Raw genomic sequence first — 20,332 nt, forward strand, 5'->3', positions numbered from 1 at the left:
TAAACAAAAATTCTTTTTGGATTGAATATCTTCCAGTTTGTTCTATTTAATTAAAATGTGTTTATATAAAGAACGCTCTCATTTCAGAGCAGTGAAACCTTGGAAAATAGCCGAGTTAATTTAACCCGAATTTAGGGCAAATGCAATTAAATCGATGAACTAGAAGCTTTATATTGGCACATTAATTCACCCTTCTCTCTGGAGATCAGCTGTATCTTGGCAAGTTTTAAATATAGCTTAACAACAAAATTAATACATCGAGTTCAATACTTGCCCTCTAAAATCAAGCTTTATTTAAACCTTAAAAAAAATATTCTTGAATTTAAACCACGACAACTTTCTCAATTTCTCGAGTAAATGTGAATAAATTGTGTTTTAAACATCAAAGCAGATAAATTTCCTAAACAGAACCAATAAGTGGCTCGTTACGACTACGACGAATGTTGCTGATATTAAGAAAACGTCACGGTTGTGCGTCCGGAGTTTCCGTTTACGCAAAAAGAGCACGTGACGATCAATCCGGGCGGAACGAGGTTTCCTCGGGCGATGGTTGCGTGGACAAACGAACTGGCAGTCGCGCCACGAGTTTCCGGCTGCATTTCCCCGAGGGTGTAATGAAGAAACCGGCGTGCAATGATGGAGTTTACAAGATGGGAAACATGCACGCTTTTTCCACGGTTTTGCCGCCGCGTTACGCCGAGCACATTTCGCAGCACGTTCCGCGGAAAAACCGAAAGCCCGAAGATGCATCTCAATTTGCAGCATGCCCGAGTATTTACTTCGAGAGGAATTTTAAGGGTTGTCGCGGAAAATGTTTAGTTGGACGTTACGTCTTCCATCTATTTCTTTTTTTTTTTTCTGGAATCTGCTTGCTGCCTCAATTTTCTCTTGGAGTACTCTTGTCATTTGTACCGTTCATTCGTCGCTACCAGAGATTTAACGAGTTGAGTCGAAGCTAGTACTTAATTTTGCAATTTTGCCAAATTCATGAATTCCTATGCAGATTTATTTTCTTTAACATCCCATCGTCAGAATTAGTTTATTTAATATTTTCGTGAAAATTCCTGTCACCCATATATAGGTGACGTAGCGATCAACGTGTTAAAAGTGAAAACCCTTGATGCCCCATGCCACCACTGTAAACTCAAAAAGGCATTTTCCTTGATTCGATTCGATACGTAAAGTTGTCACTCCAATTACTTTTTATGCTCACTTAATTACAATGCGAAACATTTACGCGTTTCCTCATCAATGATGGTTGGCACGTAGTTGTGAAACAATCCACTTTTGATCACAATACGTAAGTTTGCGCGTTTGTTCGTTTAGTCTGTACATAGTCGCGTCACGAGGCACCGTTTCGCTGAGAAATACGTATCGCCCAGAATTGCAACCCCGTGAGCGAGTAACACCACTCTTGGGACGCGATAAACTCGCTGAGATTTAAAGTTCGCAGTAACTTGTATCCCCGACTTTGTACCAGAAGCTCGAGACGTCTGGAAGGTGGCGAAAATATGTCGATTAAGTTTCCAGAATTTCTAACGAGCTAAGATTATTATTAGTTTATAAAGTTATTAGGAACTTGATATTCCAGGCACAAAATATACCAGGTAATTTTTGTACGATGGGAAGGAAAAGCGCAAAATATGTAGAAAGAAGCCAATTTATTTATTAAAATAGGTAGTCTATGATAACCATCTTCCAATAGGAAACAAATTTATATATTCCATTTTTTTTATAAGAAATTGTTTTATTTGATTTAGAAGAAGTGATCCTCCATTGCCTCTCTGTCTCGGTTGATTCGACAAATATTTATCTAGGCTCAAAAATTGCTGTTTATATTAATAGACTAGAATTTCAATGGATTAGAATTTAAATATTGCTGGAAGCGTAATACTTTTTAGTTCTGGATACTTGAATAAACTATGCGATAGGACCAGTAATACGAGATAGCGCGTGTACCATTAAATATGCGTAATAAATCAAGGATCGTTCTCTATAAGCGAACGACACGTCCTTGCGTGAAGTCGCTTTTAACATTTCTGCTACAGGCTGCAATTAGCAGAGCATAGGTGCTAATTATCAAGGACATGAAGATTACAGCGGCAACAGACGAGAGGATAATAATGCGTTGCACTTACAACAGGTAGATACCTGTTATCTTCCCTTTTGAATAGCAAAACGCGACTAATTGACATTTATGACTTCCATGAGCCGATGAAAGCTCTGAAAGCCGTTTATCGAGGCGAACAAGCGCCGATTCTAATTCGTATTCGACTATTATACTTACTGTTGCCTCAGAATCTCTTTCCATATTCAGTGAATATTATTCACATTATACGTTATATAATCAAAACTTACAAATTCGAATATATAGAACAGTATAATAAATATTTTATCCAGTAACGACCACGATAAGACACAACGATCTTAATAAAAAATAATAATTACAAGGTTACATACAAAACGAAATAAAATCGGTCACAATTCACGAAAATGGTCGTGACATAGAAGCACGTACGTTCGTAAGCACGAATTCGCGAAAAATTGAAGTTCAATATCTTCTCCCTCGCATTTTGCACTTCACTCCAACGTATCAAGTCCGTTTTTTATTCTGCAAGTCGAATGTTTAATAGCGAGTTCAGTTTCGTAGGCATGAGATCCACTGCATTTCTCATGTATCGATGCAGTTTCGGGGCGTCAGAAGTGGCGCGATGGAACGAAATGTGCGTACGGCGGTCGTAAACAGCTCGGTGCAATTTGCTGCATCTCGCGCAGTCGTGGACCCCGACGGGAAAATTGCAAAATACGGCTCCACCTGTCGTAATCGCCGCAGTTTATCCTAATACGCGGGATACTGTAGACAGAGGTACGGTGCACGAAGGAGAAAGACGTAATCGGTTCGGTAACAGGTACTGGGGAATGATTTCAGCGATCGAAACATTCAATTCTGTGATATACGTGCCTCCGAACGTAATCGATACGGCTCTAACGATACTCTCGTTACTCGATGCGAACGGTATAATTTATACGTGTTGCACGCCGTGTAACGAAGTTGTAGATAGTATTAATGGGGGAGTTTTTTGGAATAAGGAACTCGTTTGTTGGATGTATATAATTTTGTGTTGAATTGATTATTGTTCTTCAGTTTGTCACTGAAAAGAGCAAGAAGACTAGACTCTGGAGATCGTTGCCATTTTGAGTTTAGCTTTTATTGCTGTTTATTTGTCGGAGACTTTGTATCATTGGTGCACACATCTGTAAATCTTTTGAATGCAGTACCAAGAGATTTTATGTGAGGTTTTTTTCGACATCAGAGATCATATGAAGAGAACTTAATGGTAAAATTATTTGGACAACATTATTGGAGAGACTTGAAAATTATTAATCGTTGAAAATTATCTATAGCGTACGTAAATGTGACAAACATACGTTGAAATTATGCAGAACAGATGCGCTCACTCGAGATTAAATATTGATATTATTACATTAATTTCTGAAGCATATTCTACATATATTATGTATTTATTTTCTACAGGCGTAACCAACTAATTATAATTTAATTGTATAATATAGATTGCAATTTTCGTTGAAGAGATAACTTATCAGAATTGTTTATTTATTATTTAGATGAAAATAGTGCCTATTACTCTCTAAACTAAACAAGATTGTAGTAGTACGCCAGAGATTGGTAGAAAAGCGATAAAGAAATGATAGATAAACGGCTAGTCAGACGATCGTTCACGGTGTAACCATGGAGTAACTGCCACGACAAAGAAACCTTGAGTTAAATGCAAGAGAACAAGAGGATAAGCCAGGTTACTGGTCGACTGGCGGAGGCAAGGTGCTTGGTTGGTAAGTATTTATAAATTGATCGGGAGAGGAAAAGAGTAGAAAAAGAGAAAAAACCATGGGGCAGGGGTAAGTGGAGGTTCGTGTATTACTGGGCGGATACCTGGTTTATGAGGTCGTTAAGTTAAAGGAACTCGACGTCTGTTGGATGTTGCTGCACGTCGGCGTCGCTACACTTCCTTGCTTGGCAGGTGTGCTGGATTAACTCGTTTACTTAGGACCTAATAACGCGGCCTTCTTATGAAGTCTTGTAACTTTGTTAAAAGTTCCACAGCACACCTTGGCGGTCTTTAACCCGATTCGAAAGTGAATCGTCTCACGGAATGAATTGTAATTTCATTGTTTCAATCTTAACTGAGATGCTGCAAAAGATTAGGTCACATAAATAATAACTGACACCTATCACGAAAATGCAATTCATAGACGAAAAGATAAATTTCAATGAATCACTCGAAGACATTCTTTACGGGAGATTTATTCCTACAGACATGATCTGAAAGGAATTGAAAATCCTGACTCGGTAGATGTATTATAATTTTATCGATTATTTCGTTCAATCCTGTTCTGTCTCGCGTGTTCCCTTTTCGGCAGTTGCTGCTGGCTTGCAGGAAACATTGAGCAATACAGTCGCAGGGAACTTTTAATTAAAGTGTCACGGTCCCCGCTAACTCGATAACAATCGAGATTTCTGTTGAATCGATCCCGTGAAAGCGATACTTTAATAACTTGTTTCGAAACCTGTCCACAACGGAACTTGTATTTAAGAATGAATTTTTAGAATGCAATTCTATTTTAATTCACTTGTATTATTTTGTTCAAAACGTACCAACAGAATTAGAAACGAAGAAGCTTCTTATTGGCCTTCTGAAAAAAATATAAAGGAAGTTCGATATTTCTCTTCAATGTTTTAGTTCTTGTTGAGAGTTTTCTTTTTCAGAAGAAAATAAATTGACTCAAGTTAAAGAAATCAAGTAAACGAAGAGAATGGATTAAAAGTTGAACACAATTCACGTCCATATTTAATAAATTCTCTTCGTTATTTTTCTGTTCATCAATTATAAATTTGACAGTTCCTTTGTCCACCATTTTATTCATGCTTGTCGTTGAATGTCCTTGCACTAGCAGCCACGTTCACGGACAGTAAAACGGAATTGTGATGATTATTACACCATTCTGCGCGCGGAAACGCGCCGGATGGGCGGGAATGGAGTGGAAAAAGAAAAGGTGGATGCGAGAGGGCGGTAGAGGAAATCAAGTCGATGGCTAGGAGGCCTTGGAGGGCTGCTTAAGGAGAATCACGACGAGGGGGTTGGATCAGGTGCCGACTCGAGTTGAAATTGGTCCTCGGCCAATATTGCACTCGAGAATGCGAGGTCCAATGGCGCCTTTACTATGAAATACGTGACGGGGTCTTTAATGATTCATGACCACCGAGACGAAGGAACTTCGATGAGAGTCGCCACAATTTCGAGCAGTTAATCGATAGAGTGGCCATCGCAGGGTAGCTCAATCGTGGTAATTTGGTACATTGGATGGTAATTCGGTTGAGCTTGGTAGGAATTGTGAATGTTTGTTTTATAGTAGGCAAAGCTGTATATGTAGATTACTTTATCTTAATCTTCTGTAGCATGAATTTTAAATTATCATTAATGAATTAAAAAAGAAATTATTTTTTGAATATTTTTACATGCACGAGTGAATTTATATTCGAAATGAATATATTCATTACATTTCATTCTAACATTTGCTTACACGTATTGAAAATATTAATTACGTGAAGAATATCAAATTTCATTTCTGGCACAATGCAGGTCGACATTTATTTCATTTTCAATTAACAAATTTCCCCAAAGTCGTTCATTTTTCGTTACGGCGACGTTTAATTACAATTTTCGTTATTACGAGGACCAAAAATAATATCATAAAATTTCTCTCATGGGAAACTACATTCACAAAAACATTCGGGTCCTCCTCAACCTCCATTTTACGATATTCCTCTTATACTATTTAAACCATTGTGTATGTTGTATTCCAGCACACCTAATCAATCCTTCAAACGCAGTTCGTCCCCATTTCGAGTACCTATCCGTTTCACACGCGACATCGGGGAATCCTGGCCACTCGCGGAACAAGGGTACTGCTGTTTAAGCCAGGAACGTCCACCGGAAGTAACGACTACGGGGGACGGTTAACGCGAATATGATTACCAGGTGAGATTGTTCACGGAACAGCCAGTGATTCCGCAACACGGGAACCCGGTCGCGTGTTCTCCAGCCACTTGTAAGAGTCCGCCACGGTTGTACAACCTGGAGATAGTCACGGAAGCACTCTCGTGAGTAACAAGTTTCGACGCGCGTTTCGCATGCTCCACTTTCGTCCCCTTTCCAACAGACGCGACCCTCTTCGTTTTCGGGATGGAAGTGGTTCCGGGGAAAATGAGCTTCGCGTCGTATCTCGGCGCACGCTATGCTTTCCACGTCGAAGAAGAAGCGGTAAGCATGACGCTCTAGTGTCATGGGGACCGACGGGCCCGTCGTTCCCGACGATACCAGTTCGAATTAATGCGAACGAGACAATGGGACAAGCGCGTAACGATTTTTTGGACCATTTTCGCGGGACAAAGTGGCGGGAGGAAATATCCATTTCTGGAAGAGGAACCATTTCTGGATGGAGGAAATGTGTGTTCGTTGCGATTATGTTTCCCCTGGCTGTTGAATACAACTGAGGGGAAAGTGGCGAGCGAAATTTAACACCTCGGGGTTTCTTTTGCATGGAACGATGGTTTGGGGTGCTATGAGTCCAAAAATGAGAAAAAGTTGGGCATAAAATGCTGTGTATGGATGCGTGTATATGTATACAGGGTGTGGGAGCTATATTGTGGAGAATACAAAAAACTTTTAAGAAAGTAAAATCTTAAATCTTACGAAAGCTGACGTTGAGACGAATCCATCGAGTACGTGGTCATTCAAGGTTATGCATAGATAGATTTAATAAATCTAACTTTTGCCTGTAAGATTTTTTACAAGCTTAGCTGTCTCACCCTGTATAGTAATATTTAACATTCGCTTAAATATTAATAACAATCACGGTTCAGAATAAGTATTCATTGAAGATATTAATCGTGAGATAATTTTCTACATTTTTACATCTATCGATTTCAATAACTAAAAATAATTTTTCTGACAACAGTTAAGTTAATTATTAACAATACTTATTATTTAAACAATGACGGGGAATATTATTTTACCGTGATATTGATGTTTCGTGAAATTCTTTTCTCGATGTATAGCCAACCCCATGAATATTCGTACCCTCTATATCTATTGAAGAAGTTTAACTAAATTAAATAATAGTTTTAACATTACCAAATGAATTTTTCATTATAAATACGTACCATAAACCTACCATTTAATTTAAACAAATCTCTTCTACAAATATTACGTAGAATTAAAGGTTACGATTCTGGATAATTCAATTATAAATATATAAATGTTTCTATTCACTGATCAGGTGATTAAACATATAAACGTTTCCCAACATCATGGATGACAATGTTCAAAAATGTATATATATCGACTACTGTTTTGCTTTATACTTCAGAGGTAATTTATCCGAAAATACTGAAACTTTCACAAAAAATTTGATGCGTATTCATAAAGAGAGTACCACACTAACTTTGAGAACAATAAAGTTACATTCAGGAGAATTTTTCGTACTAACATTCTTACCTTCTTGAACTCAACGCCGAATTTTCAGAGAACGTCGATACATAATCAACGGTGTACAGTGTTCCATACTCTTTCGTTACCTTCATCGCCACGTTCCATTAGAGTGAAAGCTTCCATTTTTGCCGCTGAAGCTCTGAAGCACATCATTTTTTACGACGTGCACACGCATGACTTTTCATTAAGCGAGTCCTACGTAACTAGAACGAATGAAATTTTTATCGTACAAGACGCGGTGCATTAACACATCTCAGTTGTATTACTATCACTTTCCTGAGACGTACCAGCTATCAGAAGCTTGGAGAATTTTCCCTTGTCGGTACCGCGGTGGCGCAAAAGTTGAAAATCTTTTAAGGGTCCTTGCAGTTTATTTAGGTCGAGACTACCGGACGTAAAGTTCTCCTGGAGAATTGTTGCGACGTTTCTACGGCATTGCAGCTGGCGTTATCAAGAGTCCGACGATTCCATAGCGTTTGTAGCGTCCAGTGGCGTTCAAATGCGTCCGGTAGCGATCTCAGGCTCCAAATGAGGCTGGGGTCTGCGATGCCAGTGTAGCGTCGAAGTCATTTTCCAAATGTCACGGCTTACATCCGGAAGCCTGGAACTGCGGCATTAACTGCAAGAACCCTCAGTCGTGAAACCTTCGAGAGTCCCATTCAACCACGCTAACGCTTCTCATTTTCCTTAAACGGAGTCACGGGAAACTAAACACTCCGCGGAATTAATCAAACGAGGAGTTCAATTACCGCGACGAACGCACTGCGATACTATGCATATATGTTTAATTATAATTCGGTAGCTGTAATAATACATAGTAATGCATAATTGGAATTCGTCGTTTCTGCATATGAGCTTTTCCTGACCGTGACGATGGCATTGCAGCTCGTACTATGCACATACGTTTAATTATAATTTAGTGGTTATTGTATCGAATGGTTGCACAAGTTCGTGTCCGATTTAAAAATGAAGTTCAATGTGTTAAATTTCATAGAATATGATTTTACTAATCAATTATGTAGTTGCAATTTTTTTCTACAATCTAATCATCCAATATATAATAATGTATAATTATAATTTATCACTAAAAGTATGATTCTAACTTTAAACTATTTTGTACTTGTGCATAAAGTTTTCCTTATGAGAATGAGTTCAAGTATGACCTCATTACGACTACTTTTAATTACACGTTACTAGAGGCGCTTTTCAAAATCTTCCAACTGTACGTAATTACTAGACTTGAGATGTTTATGCATTTACGGCAAATGAAAATGTGGGAAAATGTGCGAGGATGTGCACGAACACAAAAAATATATATAAAGGGCATGTTACACTGTTTCGAACATAAGGAATATTTTCGTTTAAATCTCAATTCTTTATCTGAGTCTGCATGAACATCCTCAGTCTATCAATTACAAATGGTCCAAACTAGGCCGTTTCTAGATTCATATTCATCTAGAAAATCTCACAAATCCATTACTAACACTAAAAAATACACAAATTTCAATGTTCATTAGCATTCCAAATCCCATCCCATGCATGAGAATGCACTCATGCTTCAAAATTTATGCTAGGATTAAACATTATTGATTAGACAATACATAAACATATATCGCGGTATTTATTTCTTGTATCTTCATCAAAATTTATGAATTTCATTTAAATTCATTTCCGTTGATGCTTGACTTTCAGAATTAATTTTCTTAATTCATCAGTGAAAAGTACTGCCATCCATATATGGCGATCAACATGATAAAAAAAAACAAAAAAAAAAAACAGTGGCGATGACATCTTTTCATACACCTACATGGAAGTTTTTTCACATATCAGGGTAGAATTTCCTCCACATAACCGAGCAGCTAAGCCAAGAATACGCGAAGGACCAAAGGGAGGACGAAGAACGTCCTCTGGCGGTAGAAACGCGACCTGTCGTTAAAGCGGAAACACGGGTCTTCCTCGTCGGCGGAAAAACGTTCTTACCTTGGAATCAGACGAGTACAAAAGGCGCCGCTACGATTCCAACATGCCATTAGCCGAAAGAGCCGACGATGTTCGGAGTAATTCTCTGTCACGGTGTTCAGCTAGCGATCGTCGTAACTACGCGCCCCGAGGCGATAATGTTCCCAGGGATAGGGTCTCGGAAGGGATGGCAAGGATAGAGACATTACGCTCGCGAGACTTTAGATAAGAGGCCGAACTCGGTAGCGGTTCGAGAGGCGTACGCGTACACTCGTGGTAGACGTGCATCCAGCGTTCTTTCTCGCTCGTGGATTTTTCCGAGCGTTTCGCAAACGGGCCGTGTGATTTCTCGTAATCGCCGAGTCGATCTTAGTCGCGGGGCTGATTCGCTGATTACCGACCAGACGCTTCACGCTTGGCTTCGCGTAAATAGCTTCCCCGTTCCGTCGTCGACAATCGTTCGTAGTTGACGAACGAGTCGCTTGTAATTTTCAGCCGCTTCGCGGGCTCTAACAGACCTTGGCTACGTTCTCATCCTGGCTCGAGTAACGACCAAAAGATAAACGATCGTTTATACGAGCCTCGTGATGGGCGAATTAACACGGAAATTTTTACGTAAAATGTAGTAGTTTGTGAGGAACAATTTAGGGTTGGGGATTTTTCACTACTTTTAGACCTTGTTCAGGGTGCAAAATTATGTTGAGGGATGTCTATGTACATGTAATAAATTATATAAGAAGAGAAATATTACGGCTAAATTGGTTACTGAAAATTAATACACAGATAAATAACATCTGAATTTTAACATAAACTGTGATAATTTGTGACGAACAATTTAAAGTTTGGGATTTCCTTCTAGGGACATTCTTCTTCAGGGTTTTGAAAAATCATGTTAAAGAATGTCCATATACATGTAATAAATTATATAAGAAGAGGAATATTTAGGCGTAAATTATTTACCCAAAATTAATATACAGGTTGAGTAATATTGCAAAGTTTAGAGTGAACTGAGGGCTATCTATTACATATACATGTAATAAATGGACTGTAGGTTTTATTCAATCGCTTCATCAAAATTATTGAGACATCTATGATACTTACGAAGAAGGAAGTAATTGCGCGCTTTTTGCAGCCAAATTTAAAAGTAACTTTATGCCCACGTACCATTTTATTCTACAGTGTCTTCTTTTTTCAGAAATCAAAAAAGGAATACACAGAGGGTTCAACGGTTCGCACTAAAATTCTTAAAAAAACGTTTCAGAGTTATTCAGAATATGGAATCCAGTGATATGAAATAACAAAGACTGGATCAACCCTTCCAGCACAACCCTTTATTTGTCTTGACTGTATAGCTTCGAAACGTCAGGTTCACGCGAAGGGTGGCGGAACGTGAGTGGCAGGAACCGTAATTTAACCGCAGTTTATGGCATTGCTGGCGAAGATCGATATGATTGCAACTGTGCTTCACAGTCGAGGGTGCATAATAACTGAACCGGTGTCGTGTATAAGCACCTTGCTTTTATTTCACGCCCCCGACTATCTCGTGTCATTAGAAAGAGATAATTTTGTACGACACCTTTCTGTCCTTGGAACGGAGGGGTGCAATTCTCCAGGTCGTGTCAGAGAAGCTGAGAAAAATAAACGTGGCATGGTGTTTCAAATTAAAAAAATATTTTATGCTACCAATTTTCCTCTGTAGATTAAATTTGTTTAAACCATTGCTGGATACGTTTTTGCATGAATGGAAATGACTCCTGTAGAGTTCTGTGGTTAACAGGTTATTATTAAATATACATGCGCGTGGAAGCTATTATGGTACCTCCCTAATGAGAAAGTGAGAGTGGTTTCAGTAGCGTGTGTACATGCAACCGCAGTGCATAATAGCATCGTGCCTCGGAAAGTCAATGTTAATGAAAACTTTATGAATTTCACGTGCTTTCAACAGGTGTGTCCATTCTAGTACACTGTATAACGTACATTGTTTGCATAACAAATATTCTTTTTTCCCAACAATTTTCAGTTTGGCGAATTCAGGCTACAATCTCGTTCATGTTCGTTCATTTCACTCGATAGAAGTTAGTTAGTCGCGACGTGTAGGCTGCTGTATATGTTCAAATAAATTACCAGGAACTTGTAAACAGTGTCACGCGAGGACACGCGTGTTGGGAATGTGTACTTGTGACAGAGAGGCACCTGTTGCACGTGTTCGATCCAGGCTGTCTCGTCGGCAAACCTAATTGCTCGCATGTAGGACTGATATAGTCGTATAGACTTAAACTTACGTAAAATTCTAGGAGGAAAGCCTTCAAGGGCTGTAGCATACGAATATGCAGCTATAGTGCGGGCTTAGGAACCCCGGGGTACCCCAGCTAAGTAGGGGCCAGTGGGCCCCAGCAGACGTGTACAAAAGACAAGACTAACCTAAATTGTAATTTACATACAAGAGTTACGATAACCAAAATCAAGAAGAATAGAAATAATTGTGTTGTGATGTATGGATTCGGTGCAATAATTGAAATGACAGTTGCGCACTTAAAAAAACCAAACATACTCAAGGAGGAAAAATAAAAAGTTTCAAACAACGAACCAATAACAGGAATAACTTTCGATTTGTTACGTTGTGAATAAAAGTAACAGTCTGAATAAAAGTCCCATCGATTGAAACTGATAAATAGACGCGTGAGTGTTACTTTCAAACGGATAGTTTGTTTTCAAACCAGTAAGTACTTACACAATTTGCCAACTTATGACACAGTGACTTTATTCATAACAATGAAAAATTAAACGTTTTTACCCATCGTGGATCTTTACTCTTCAGTCGAAGTAATTTTACACCAATTAATGGTGATTTAAATAGTTGAAAAGAGTCCAAACAAAAATCCACGTCAAAGGCTTCGATACGATGATAAAAGGTTCCGAGAAAAGTGGAGTTTTGTACCTGACCAATTGCAATAAAAATTAATTAGCTCAGGTGTCGATTGCACTGTTAAAGTGCGTTAACACGCTCAAGCTATTTGCACAAATCGGCTTGCACAAGTAAATCGTAGCGTGTGAACGCAGGCATGAAGTTTGCGCAAGCCAACAAATTTGGCTTGAGTGAAATCTGTCCTGTAACGTTAGCTTAAATAAGTTACGTTTCGACCGGTACCTGGGTCGAGCTTGGTCACTTTTTCCTCTCTTCCTTACTTAAAATTTGCGCTAAACCTCGATGGACGTCATCATCATAAAATAAGACATGGTATTCCTTACAAGCTGAAAGTTATCGGTATGATTCGATATCATCGCAATAGTATCGATAATAAAATAACATACCGTTGCAAAACCTTCGATCGATGCAAAATAGAACCCAAAGATTGGGTAAGAAACTGGTTCGGTGCACTTTATCATGATGATCAGTAACAATTTTTGTATATATATTGACGTACGGTACCAATTCGTATTGTATCTGCAAAATTCGTTAACAATCAGAACTTCAGCTCCTCTTCCTTCAGAATATATTTTACCCGGTTCTTCTCTATATTTAGACACTCGTCGGCCAAAAATTGTTCGAAAATTTCACGAGATGATTTTCGCGAGCGTTCGCTGCAAATAGTTGATATTTCAATTTTGTTCGTACTCACATTACCGTGACGAGTCTGTTCGCGTAATCCAGCATTAGCTGTACCACGTAGTTCAAATAGAACATGTAACCCAGCTCGGTAATGGAAAACAGCAGAGATATAGCTAATTCCTCTAAATCGTGTGTCAAGCATATTGCTCGGGATAGCTGAAAAGTAAACGAGGGATTTTCAAATAAACATATCGAACGTGTAACCTACAAGAACGATTGTTTATACTGACAAAAAAGTCTTCCTATTTAGTGGTTTACGAAAATCATTGGCTACTCACGCGAAAGAAATTAACGCTTAAGGAGATGGTACCAAATACAAGGATAAAAGTATACGAGGCATCTAATCTCATGTTCATCTCACGGACAAACCTTTACGAACAGATAAGATTAATCCTGTGAAAAGTACTAAGTGACGTGGATGCGGTTAACAAAACAAGTGCGACGTGTTAGCGTGAAATGAGAAATCACTCGATCACTTTGAACATCGAACGATAAACATTTTTAGGGAATTGAACGTCTTGAGTGATAGCAAATAATTAATAGGAAATGTCGTTACGAAGATACTGACTTTGACGCCTTTTCATGAGCGAGTACCGCATCTCTCAAACACATCTTACTGGTATTATCCGTATGATCTTGGGAAATGGTTGGCAAAGCAGATCCATAGGTGACTGCTTCTTCGATATGGTAACTGTAAATTGCATTATAAAATTTTTACTATTCGAGAGATCACAAAGTGTGTGGGTTCAAAAGGGTTGAAGTTTGGAACAACTTCAAGTGAGGCAATTGTTCCTTGGCCTTGACAATGGCGTGCATCAAAGAGAGAAATACGTTAAACTGCGATCTTCGAGGATCTTTTGATGACTAACGACCTCGTGGCCATTCATGGACGAAGGATGACCGTGGATGACCACCGTTGACCTCTGACCACTCACTGACCCCTGATTAACCACTGCCCACTGACCAGTGATGACTAGCATACCCCAGCACTTCGACAGATTATTCATTTATTTTATTCATCAGTCGCACCGTTGAAAAATAATTGTTAGTCGATTTCTTATTATTTCATCGATTCAATTGTTTCTTTCATTTAAATCGGAATTTTCAAGCTCGAATACTTCCCTTGTTTGACAAGGGCGAGCGAGGGACGCTCCTGGAAGTCCAAAAAGTGCATTTCCCTTCAAAAAATTTCTTTACACGTGCACTTTGCAAATTTCGCACTGTAGATTTCTTAAACGCTTCTTCGAACATTAAGAGATAATTGTCTCACTGGAAGTTGTTTCGAACACGAACTTCCCCCACTGTTCTTTAACGGTGTTGTCATTCTCGATAAGGTGATATTTTTCAAAAATCGTTTTAACGAATTTCCGGCAAAAATTGTCCAGCCGTCAAAGAATCAACGCGCTCTGTGAGAGCGCGTCGAGTAATAGGTCCACTTTACCTAGCGACTTCGAATAAGCTGGCGGCGTGATGCATCCACATGATGAACAACGTCTCCGTGGCCACGAATATGGACGCACATATGAACAATGATAAATTCTGATGCAACACGATTAGGTAAAGGTATTTATCTTGGTCGATTAAATATTCTGTCATTATCGGGAAATAGTTTATTCGAGTACCGTTCTCTGCTGCCTTCGTGTTTAGAATGAAGGATGCGAGGTGACATATAGTCACGATACACGCTGACGGATAGATAAATGCTGCAACATCGGTATTATCGTGGTATTAAAAATGTACATGGAACGTATTATAAATATATACGGAATTCAATTTCTTCCTTACACGCGTACATCGTTGCATAATGCTTTGCCGATCCGGCTCGATTCTGAATGATCTGGAATATCTCCGCGCGTTTGGTGCTCCAATCGTATCTTATTTCTTCCATAAGTTCCTTAATCTAGATTTCCAATCGTCTTTACATAGTGTTTATCACGCGTAAACATAACTGAGAACTTTTGCAACTCACTGTATTGGCATGATACCAAAACGTGTTAAACTTTACGACGGCGCACGCGCACATTAATATAGCCGGTAGATTTTTTAATAGAAGAGACAACGAGAACTCTTTTGTCTTGAAAGCCAACAACTGAAAGAAGCGTTAGATTTCGTACCAGCATCGAATTTTCTTGGGTTTATTTAGATCGGAGTCTCCTGGGTGGCAATGGAATTATTTTACGTTTAACTACAGTGGATGCTTGATATAGAAATGCTCATTTTTGTAACATTTGGAGGATTATATGTTTTCAAATTGATATACTTCGTCCCACGAAAGAAAATTGCATATGTAAAATAAAATTTAAAAATACATTCAACAGTATATCGTATACTCATTTCAAGGATTATTTTCCATAATCGAAATATGAAATTATAGGGACGCTCCTGGAAGTCCAAAAAGTGCATTTCCTTTCAAACAATATTACGAGTCACATTCACGAAGTAAACAAAAATTTAATTCGTTGTAAATTCTTCACATAGTTCAGTCTGATACTTCATAATATTGAAGCATTTATAGTCTGGAAAAATTAATATCTATAATTACAGTTAATAACACATTAATAACACCTTAAATCTCTCATTTCTTCAATGATAATTTAATCCTCTTTAACGATGAAATTATTATAATTGCGATTAGAAGATGGATACCTCGTGAGAATTAAATACACAAACTGCTTTATGAATTCATGCTTCCATAATTTTAATATTTGAATTAGAAATTGAACTGAGAAAACACGTTAAAGAAAGGACGAAATAAAATGAAATAATTGAGAAATAATAAATAGAATGAATGATACATGTACCATAAATCAGAAAACATCTTAAAAGTCTGCACCAGAATTAAATGTAAAAAAAGTATGAAAAAACCAAACATGTCCAATAAATTAGAAAAATAGATCGTACCTGGGCGATTATGAAATAGTAGAAGAAGATACAGACAAAGGCAATCTGCAGTCGACGAAGATTCGCATTCTGGTACGGCCAGAGTCCTACGATCGACATGAGAAATATGGTCAGCTTGTAATACGTCTCTAGTCTACCCATCGTTTTCAGTGGTTTCAACGCAACTGACACCAAGGTGTCTATCCACCTCAGGCGCCATCCCCTCCCTCAAAAAGCAACCTTCCCTATTGAAATGATTTTCTTCGAAATACAGTGAAGATTCGCGAATCGGCGCTAAAATGAATGACGGTGTCTATAATTGCCTCGTTACTTATTCATCTATAAATACATGGTAGAGGAAGATGAACCGATCGATATTCTCCCACACTGGCAATGTATTCACGTGCTACTAAGAAAATAACACGTTTCGAAAAAAGAGAAAACGTGCATTTAATTTTCTGTCTCTTCGACATGCAACGTGGACACTCTGGCAGCGTCTTTAGTGTCTATTGCCTCGTTGGGGCGGAAGGAAGTCGAAGGAACTTTTTTTACTCGAGTTTAAATACATCGAAGGCTTTGGCGTTCGGAGACGAAATGGAGCTTCTGATATTTCTATTGCGTTTTCGAGCACAGACCATTTCGAAATATCTGACTGAAAATTGGTAGTTTCATTAGCAGACGATGCCTTCGAGAGTTTAGAGATAAATTTTTGAACAAGTTACCAGTCAGTGTCAGTGTTTTTTTTATCAGTGATATTATTAAGTCAGTCGTGAGATTTATTAAAATAATAGGTATGTCAATGAAATTATTTGATTATAAAAACAATGCCGTGGAACCTTCAGCCTAATAAATACCAATAATAATAAGTAAAAGTTTCTGGAAAAGTTCTTCAGGCTTTTAAGGGTCTGATGCTTTCCAAAGCGCACCATTAATAACTCTTTCATATACTAAGAAATAATGTTACTCTTTATTCAATGTTATATGTTCTGAAATACATAAAAATCTATGACCAGTGAGTTTTTTAGGATTCATGAATTGCTACATATGATGTAGAACGTTGTCGATCGTCCGAGCAGTCCGGAATTTATCATACTGCGTATCAATGAAACTTCTCCAGCATATATATAGGAGAACGCTAAAAGCATTGAGCTAAGGACCTGTCGAAAATTTTGCTTTGGTTAGACAAGAGCATAGTGTTTGGGACGAGTCGAAAAATTTAACTTATTTTTCACAAATTTCATAAGAAATTGTAAATAATCGCTCCAGACTGCATTATAGCCGATATACTCAGGGACATTATCTAATGAAATAAAAATAATGCCCCGCAATTTTTACGAGATGTCTATACTACTCCCACGCTATATTTACACCAACAGGGAAATGAAAAAAAAGTGTTTTCCTTACTTACTAACAGATTACTACTTATTCCCGTGGCTATTCATTATTTGGATCAGCAAAATTTGTATTAATATTCCATGGATGACATCATCATGAAATAAGATACTGTGTTCTTTAGAAGCTGTAAACGTAACTATCACTATAGAATTGCCCTTAGGGTGACAACACGGGAAACGTGATACAAATTTGATCACAGACTAACGTACCTTTGAAAAACCTTCGATAGATGCACAGTAAAAGTCAAACACAGTATAATTAAGGGGAATGCTGCACCTCATCATCATCATCAACAACAATTTTTGTATATATATCGATGTTTTGTACCAATTGGTGTTGTATCTGTAAATTCGATGAAATCGCTCTTAGATTGTAACATTTCAATTTCCCGCCCACCGTGTTTATTTGCTCGTCACTTGATTAGTAAACCAAGGATGTTTATGTAAATTCGAATATCGACATATACAGAAAAAGAATTGAAACTCAAATGTAACCATGTCATATCTTCTAAATGGTACAACAAATACTTTATTCTCAATATTTTATATATTTTCATTCGTCATAAGTACATAAAAATCCGCAGTGTACCGATAACAATGTAAAACATTGTCCGAGACGATTTTTCTTAGGGTTAATTAAAATATTCTATCGGCATAAACGAGTGCTTGATGCTTACATTATCGTGACAATGCTATCAGCGAAATCGAGCAGCACTTGTATCAGGTAGTTTAAGTAAAACATGTAAACTATTTCACTAATGGAAAACATCCCAGAGATGATCAATTCTTCGACATCGTGCGTCAAGCATATCGCTTGAGATATCTGAAAACTTAAGCGTGTTTAATTAAAGATTTAAGGGGTGACTCCCAATGTTTTGTTTATTTTCTATCAGCGATCAAGTCTTTCTAGCTTACTGGTTAACAATCAAAATGAGCCACTTACGCGATAGAAATTAATTGCTAAGGAGACGATGGCACATAGAAGGAGAAAGCAATACGAGGCTTCAAACTTATCTTTCAATTCTTGGGCAAACCTTTACGAATAAATAATTTTAGATAATTCACTATCACAGCTCGTTGGATTTATATTACATTTTATAGACCATACACTGGAGGAAAAAAAATAGTTCATCGTTCTATCTTGGAAAACTGAACATAGCCTTAAAGTTTCATTGGAAATAATTGATATTCTAAAACATTTGTTTCTGAACTCAATGGTTTAAAATGTAATCGCGTGGAAAGATTAAATGGTGGTGTGCTTCGTATGTAAAAGCAAATATGTAATTTACACGTAAATGTGATATCATCGAGCAAATACTGACCTTGTCGCCTTCCTATGCGCAATTACTGCGCTTATTATAGACCTTTTACTGTTAAAATCCACTAGCTCTTGAGAATCGTTCTGCTGAACAGATCCCTTGGATACTGCTTCTTGGATATGGTAACTGTAAATTACAGCAAGAAGTTCATTTACATATGCGCTGTAATTTCAGTATTTCTTTAGTCGATTGAGGTGACAGTTCTTCTCATGATTACAATTTACAATAGCAAGAACTGGAAATGGGGAATAACTGAGACGATTCTAAACAACAATTTCCTTTGCAAAAATGTCGGATGGTGCTTCGTTTGAGAAAACCTTCCTTGATCAGCAACTTTTATTTACTCAGAATTGCATCGAAAACCCAAGCTCCTTTGTTGACACACCGTACGATGCACCGACTATTCATGAATAATTCATAACTGACGGATGAACTATCCACGATATGAATACATTGCTGTTTGATAAAACCGTGACGCCTAGATAAACAATGCGCTGCCAAAGGAACTCTGGCAAAGTGATAGGATAACAATGGTTCTGTACAGTGCGATGATTAATGTGCTTTGCCTGTGAGACTTCCATAGAGTAATTAGAACTTTTTACCTAGAGACTTCGAACAGGCTGGCGGCGTGATGCAGCCACATAATGTACAATGCTTCCGTACCCATGTATACGCTTGCGCATATCAACAAAGATAAGTTCTGATGGAATACAATGAGGTACAGGTACTTTTCCTCGTCGATCATGTATTCCGTCATTATTGGAAAATAGTTTGTTCGAGTCCCGTTCCCAGTCTCTTTGATTAGAATGAAAGATGCTATGTGACATGTCATGATAAACAATGCCGATGGCAGAAGAAACACTGTAACACATTCGCGGTTATGGAATTACAAGCCCGTGACGTCACTGTTAATATCGGCTAGACTATTATGCAAGAGGTCATAAGCTGACGACCGATCAGACTACCCGCTGCTCTACGAGTCACTTCTACATGTCTAACGCGCGATTTGTCAAAAAGAAACGTTAAATTTCATAATTTTTTTCCAGTCCAAGTGTTTGATATAAACTTTAATAAGTTCGTAAGTTTATTTATACTATTATATATAATGAAGTATCTATTAATAAATATTTACAAAACCTTAAACAAAAAGAATATTAGAAAAAAAAATTCATTTCTTAGTCCAGAGAAAAATAGTATCTTTTCAAGTTTCCTGCGTTCCTGATTTTGTGAAATTTTATTCCAATTGGTAGCCTAATCCCCTTGCCCCGTGTTATTCGCAGTTTCAACTCCCGAGCAAAGGTTAATACTTGAAATATGTTTCTTACTACAGTAGCACGTAGCATGATACTTTCCCGCGGTGGCCCGACTCTCTAAGATTTTAAGCATGTCTTCGTGTTTCGTGCTCCAGTCGTGTTTCGCGCGTTCCATAAAGTCCTTAATCTGGATTTATAATCGTCTTTACACAGTGATCATTAAGCGGTAACGTAACTGGGAATTTTTACAACTCACTGTGTTGGAGTTATACCAAAACGCATTGTACTTTACGACAGAGCCCACGAACATTAGCAACGTCGACAGATTCTTCAATAGAAGATTTAT

General features: G+C 38.0%; 3 protein-coding genes across 5 annotated transcripts in view; all 3 read right to left on the minus strand.

Moving 5' to 3' along the window:
- The window catches only part of LOC128876568 (mannosyl-oligosaccharide 1,2-alpha-mannosidase IA), a 540,141-nt gene that overhangs the window by 17,831 nt on the left and 501,978 nt on the right, over window positions 1–20,332 (minus strand). The gene's annotated exons all lie outside the window — the stretch shown is intronic.
- On the minus strand, window positions 12,275–16,061 carry LOC128876571 (uncharacterized). Of its 2 annotated transcripts, none has more exons than XM_054123046.1 (9): window positions 16,042–16,061; window positions 14,926–15,229; window positions 14,582–14,843; window positions 13,709–13,831; window positions 13,419–13,509; window positions 13,151–13,296; window positions 12,843–12,975; window positions 12,679–12,782; window positions 12,275–12,468 (listed from the first exon to the last, which is right to left on the minus strand). In XM_054123046.1, the coding sequence occupies exons 2-8, from the start codon at window positions 15,026–15,028 to the stop codon at window positions 12,729–12,731; spliced, it is 912 nt and encodes a 303-aa protein (XP_053979021.1). In that variant the 5' UTR covers window positions 15,029–15,229; window positions 16,042–16,061; the 3' UTR covers window positions 12,275–12,468; window positions 12,679–12,728. The 2 variants fall into 2 exon arrangements, with proteins under 2 accessions (XP_053979021.1, XP_053979020.1); XM_054123045.1 differs by lacking the exon at window positions 16,042–16,061 and having other exon boundaries at window positions 14,926–15,040; window positions 15,110–15,767.
- Window positions 18,600–20,244, minus strand: LOC128876574 (uncharacterized). Its single transcript, XM_054123050.1, has 3 exons — window positions 20,059–20,244; window positions 19,336–19,594; window positions 18,600–18,859 (listed from the first exon to the last, which is right to left on the minus strand). The coding sequence occupies exons 1-3, from the start codon at window positions 20,159–20,161 to the stop codon at window positions 18,718–18,720; spliced, it is 504 nt and encodes a 167-aa protein (XP_053979025.1). The 5' UTR covers window positions 20,162–20,244; the 3' UTR covers window positions 18,600–18,717.

The sequence above is a fragment of the Hylaeus volcanicus genome, chromosome 5 (assembly GCF_026283585.1).
Source record: "Hylaeus volcanicus isolate JK05 chromosome 5, UHH_iyHylVolc1.0_haploid, whole genome shotgun sequence".
NCBI lineage: Eukaryota > Metazoa > Arthropoda > Insecta > Hymenoptera > Colletidae > Hylaeus > Hylaeus volcanicus.

What these genes read in the sequence shown, in the direction of transcription:
- LOC128876574 (XM_054123050.1), bottom strand. Translation starts at nt 20,161, where the DNA reads ATGGAACGCGCGAAACACGACTGGAGCACGAAACACGAAGACATGCTT. An exon ending in TCATGCTACGTGCTACTGTA is followed by an intron (nt 19,595 to 20,058) that starts GTAAGAAACATA and finishes AATGTGTTACAG; the next exon opens with TGTTTCTTCTGCCATCGGCA. An exon ending in AGCCTGTTCGAAGTCTCTAG is followed by an intron (nt 18,860 to 19,335) that starts GTAAAAAGTTCT and finishes TGTAATTTACAG; the next exon opens with TTACCATATCCAAGAAGCAG.
- LOC128876571 (XM_054123045.1), bottom strand. Translation starts at nt 15,163, where the DNA reads ATGTGCGCGTGCGCCGTCGTAAAGTTTAACACGTTTTGGTATCATGCC. An exon ending in AGCTTATTCGAAGTCGCTAG is followed by an intron (nt 13,832 to 14,581) that starts GTAAAGTGGACC and finishes TGCAATTTACAG; the next exon opens with TTACCATATCGAAGAAGCAG. An exon ending in TAAGCGTTAATTTCTTTCGC is followed by an intron (nt 13,297 to 13,418) that starts GTGAGTAGCCAA and finishes TTTACTTTTCAG; the next exon opens with CTATCCCGAGCAATATGCTT.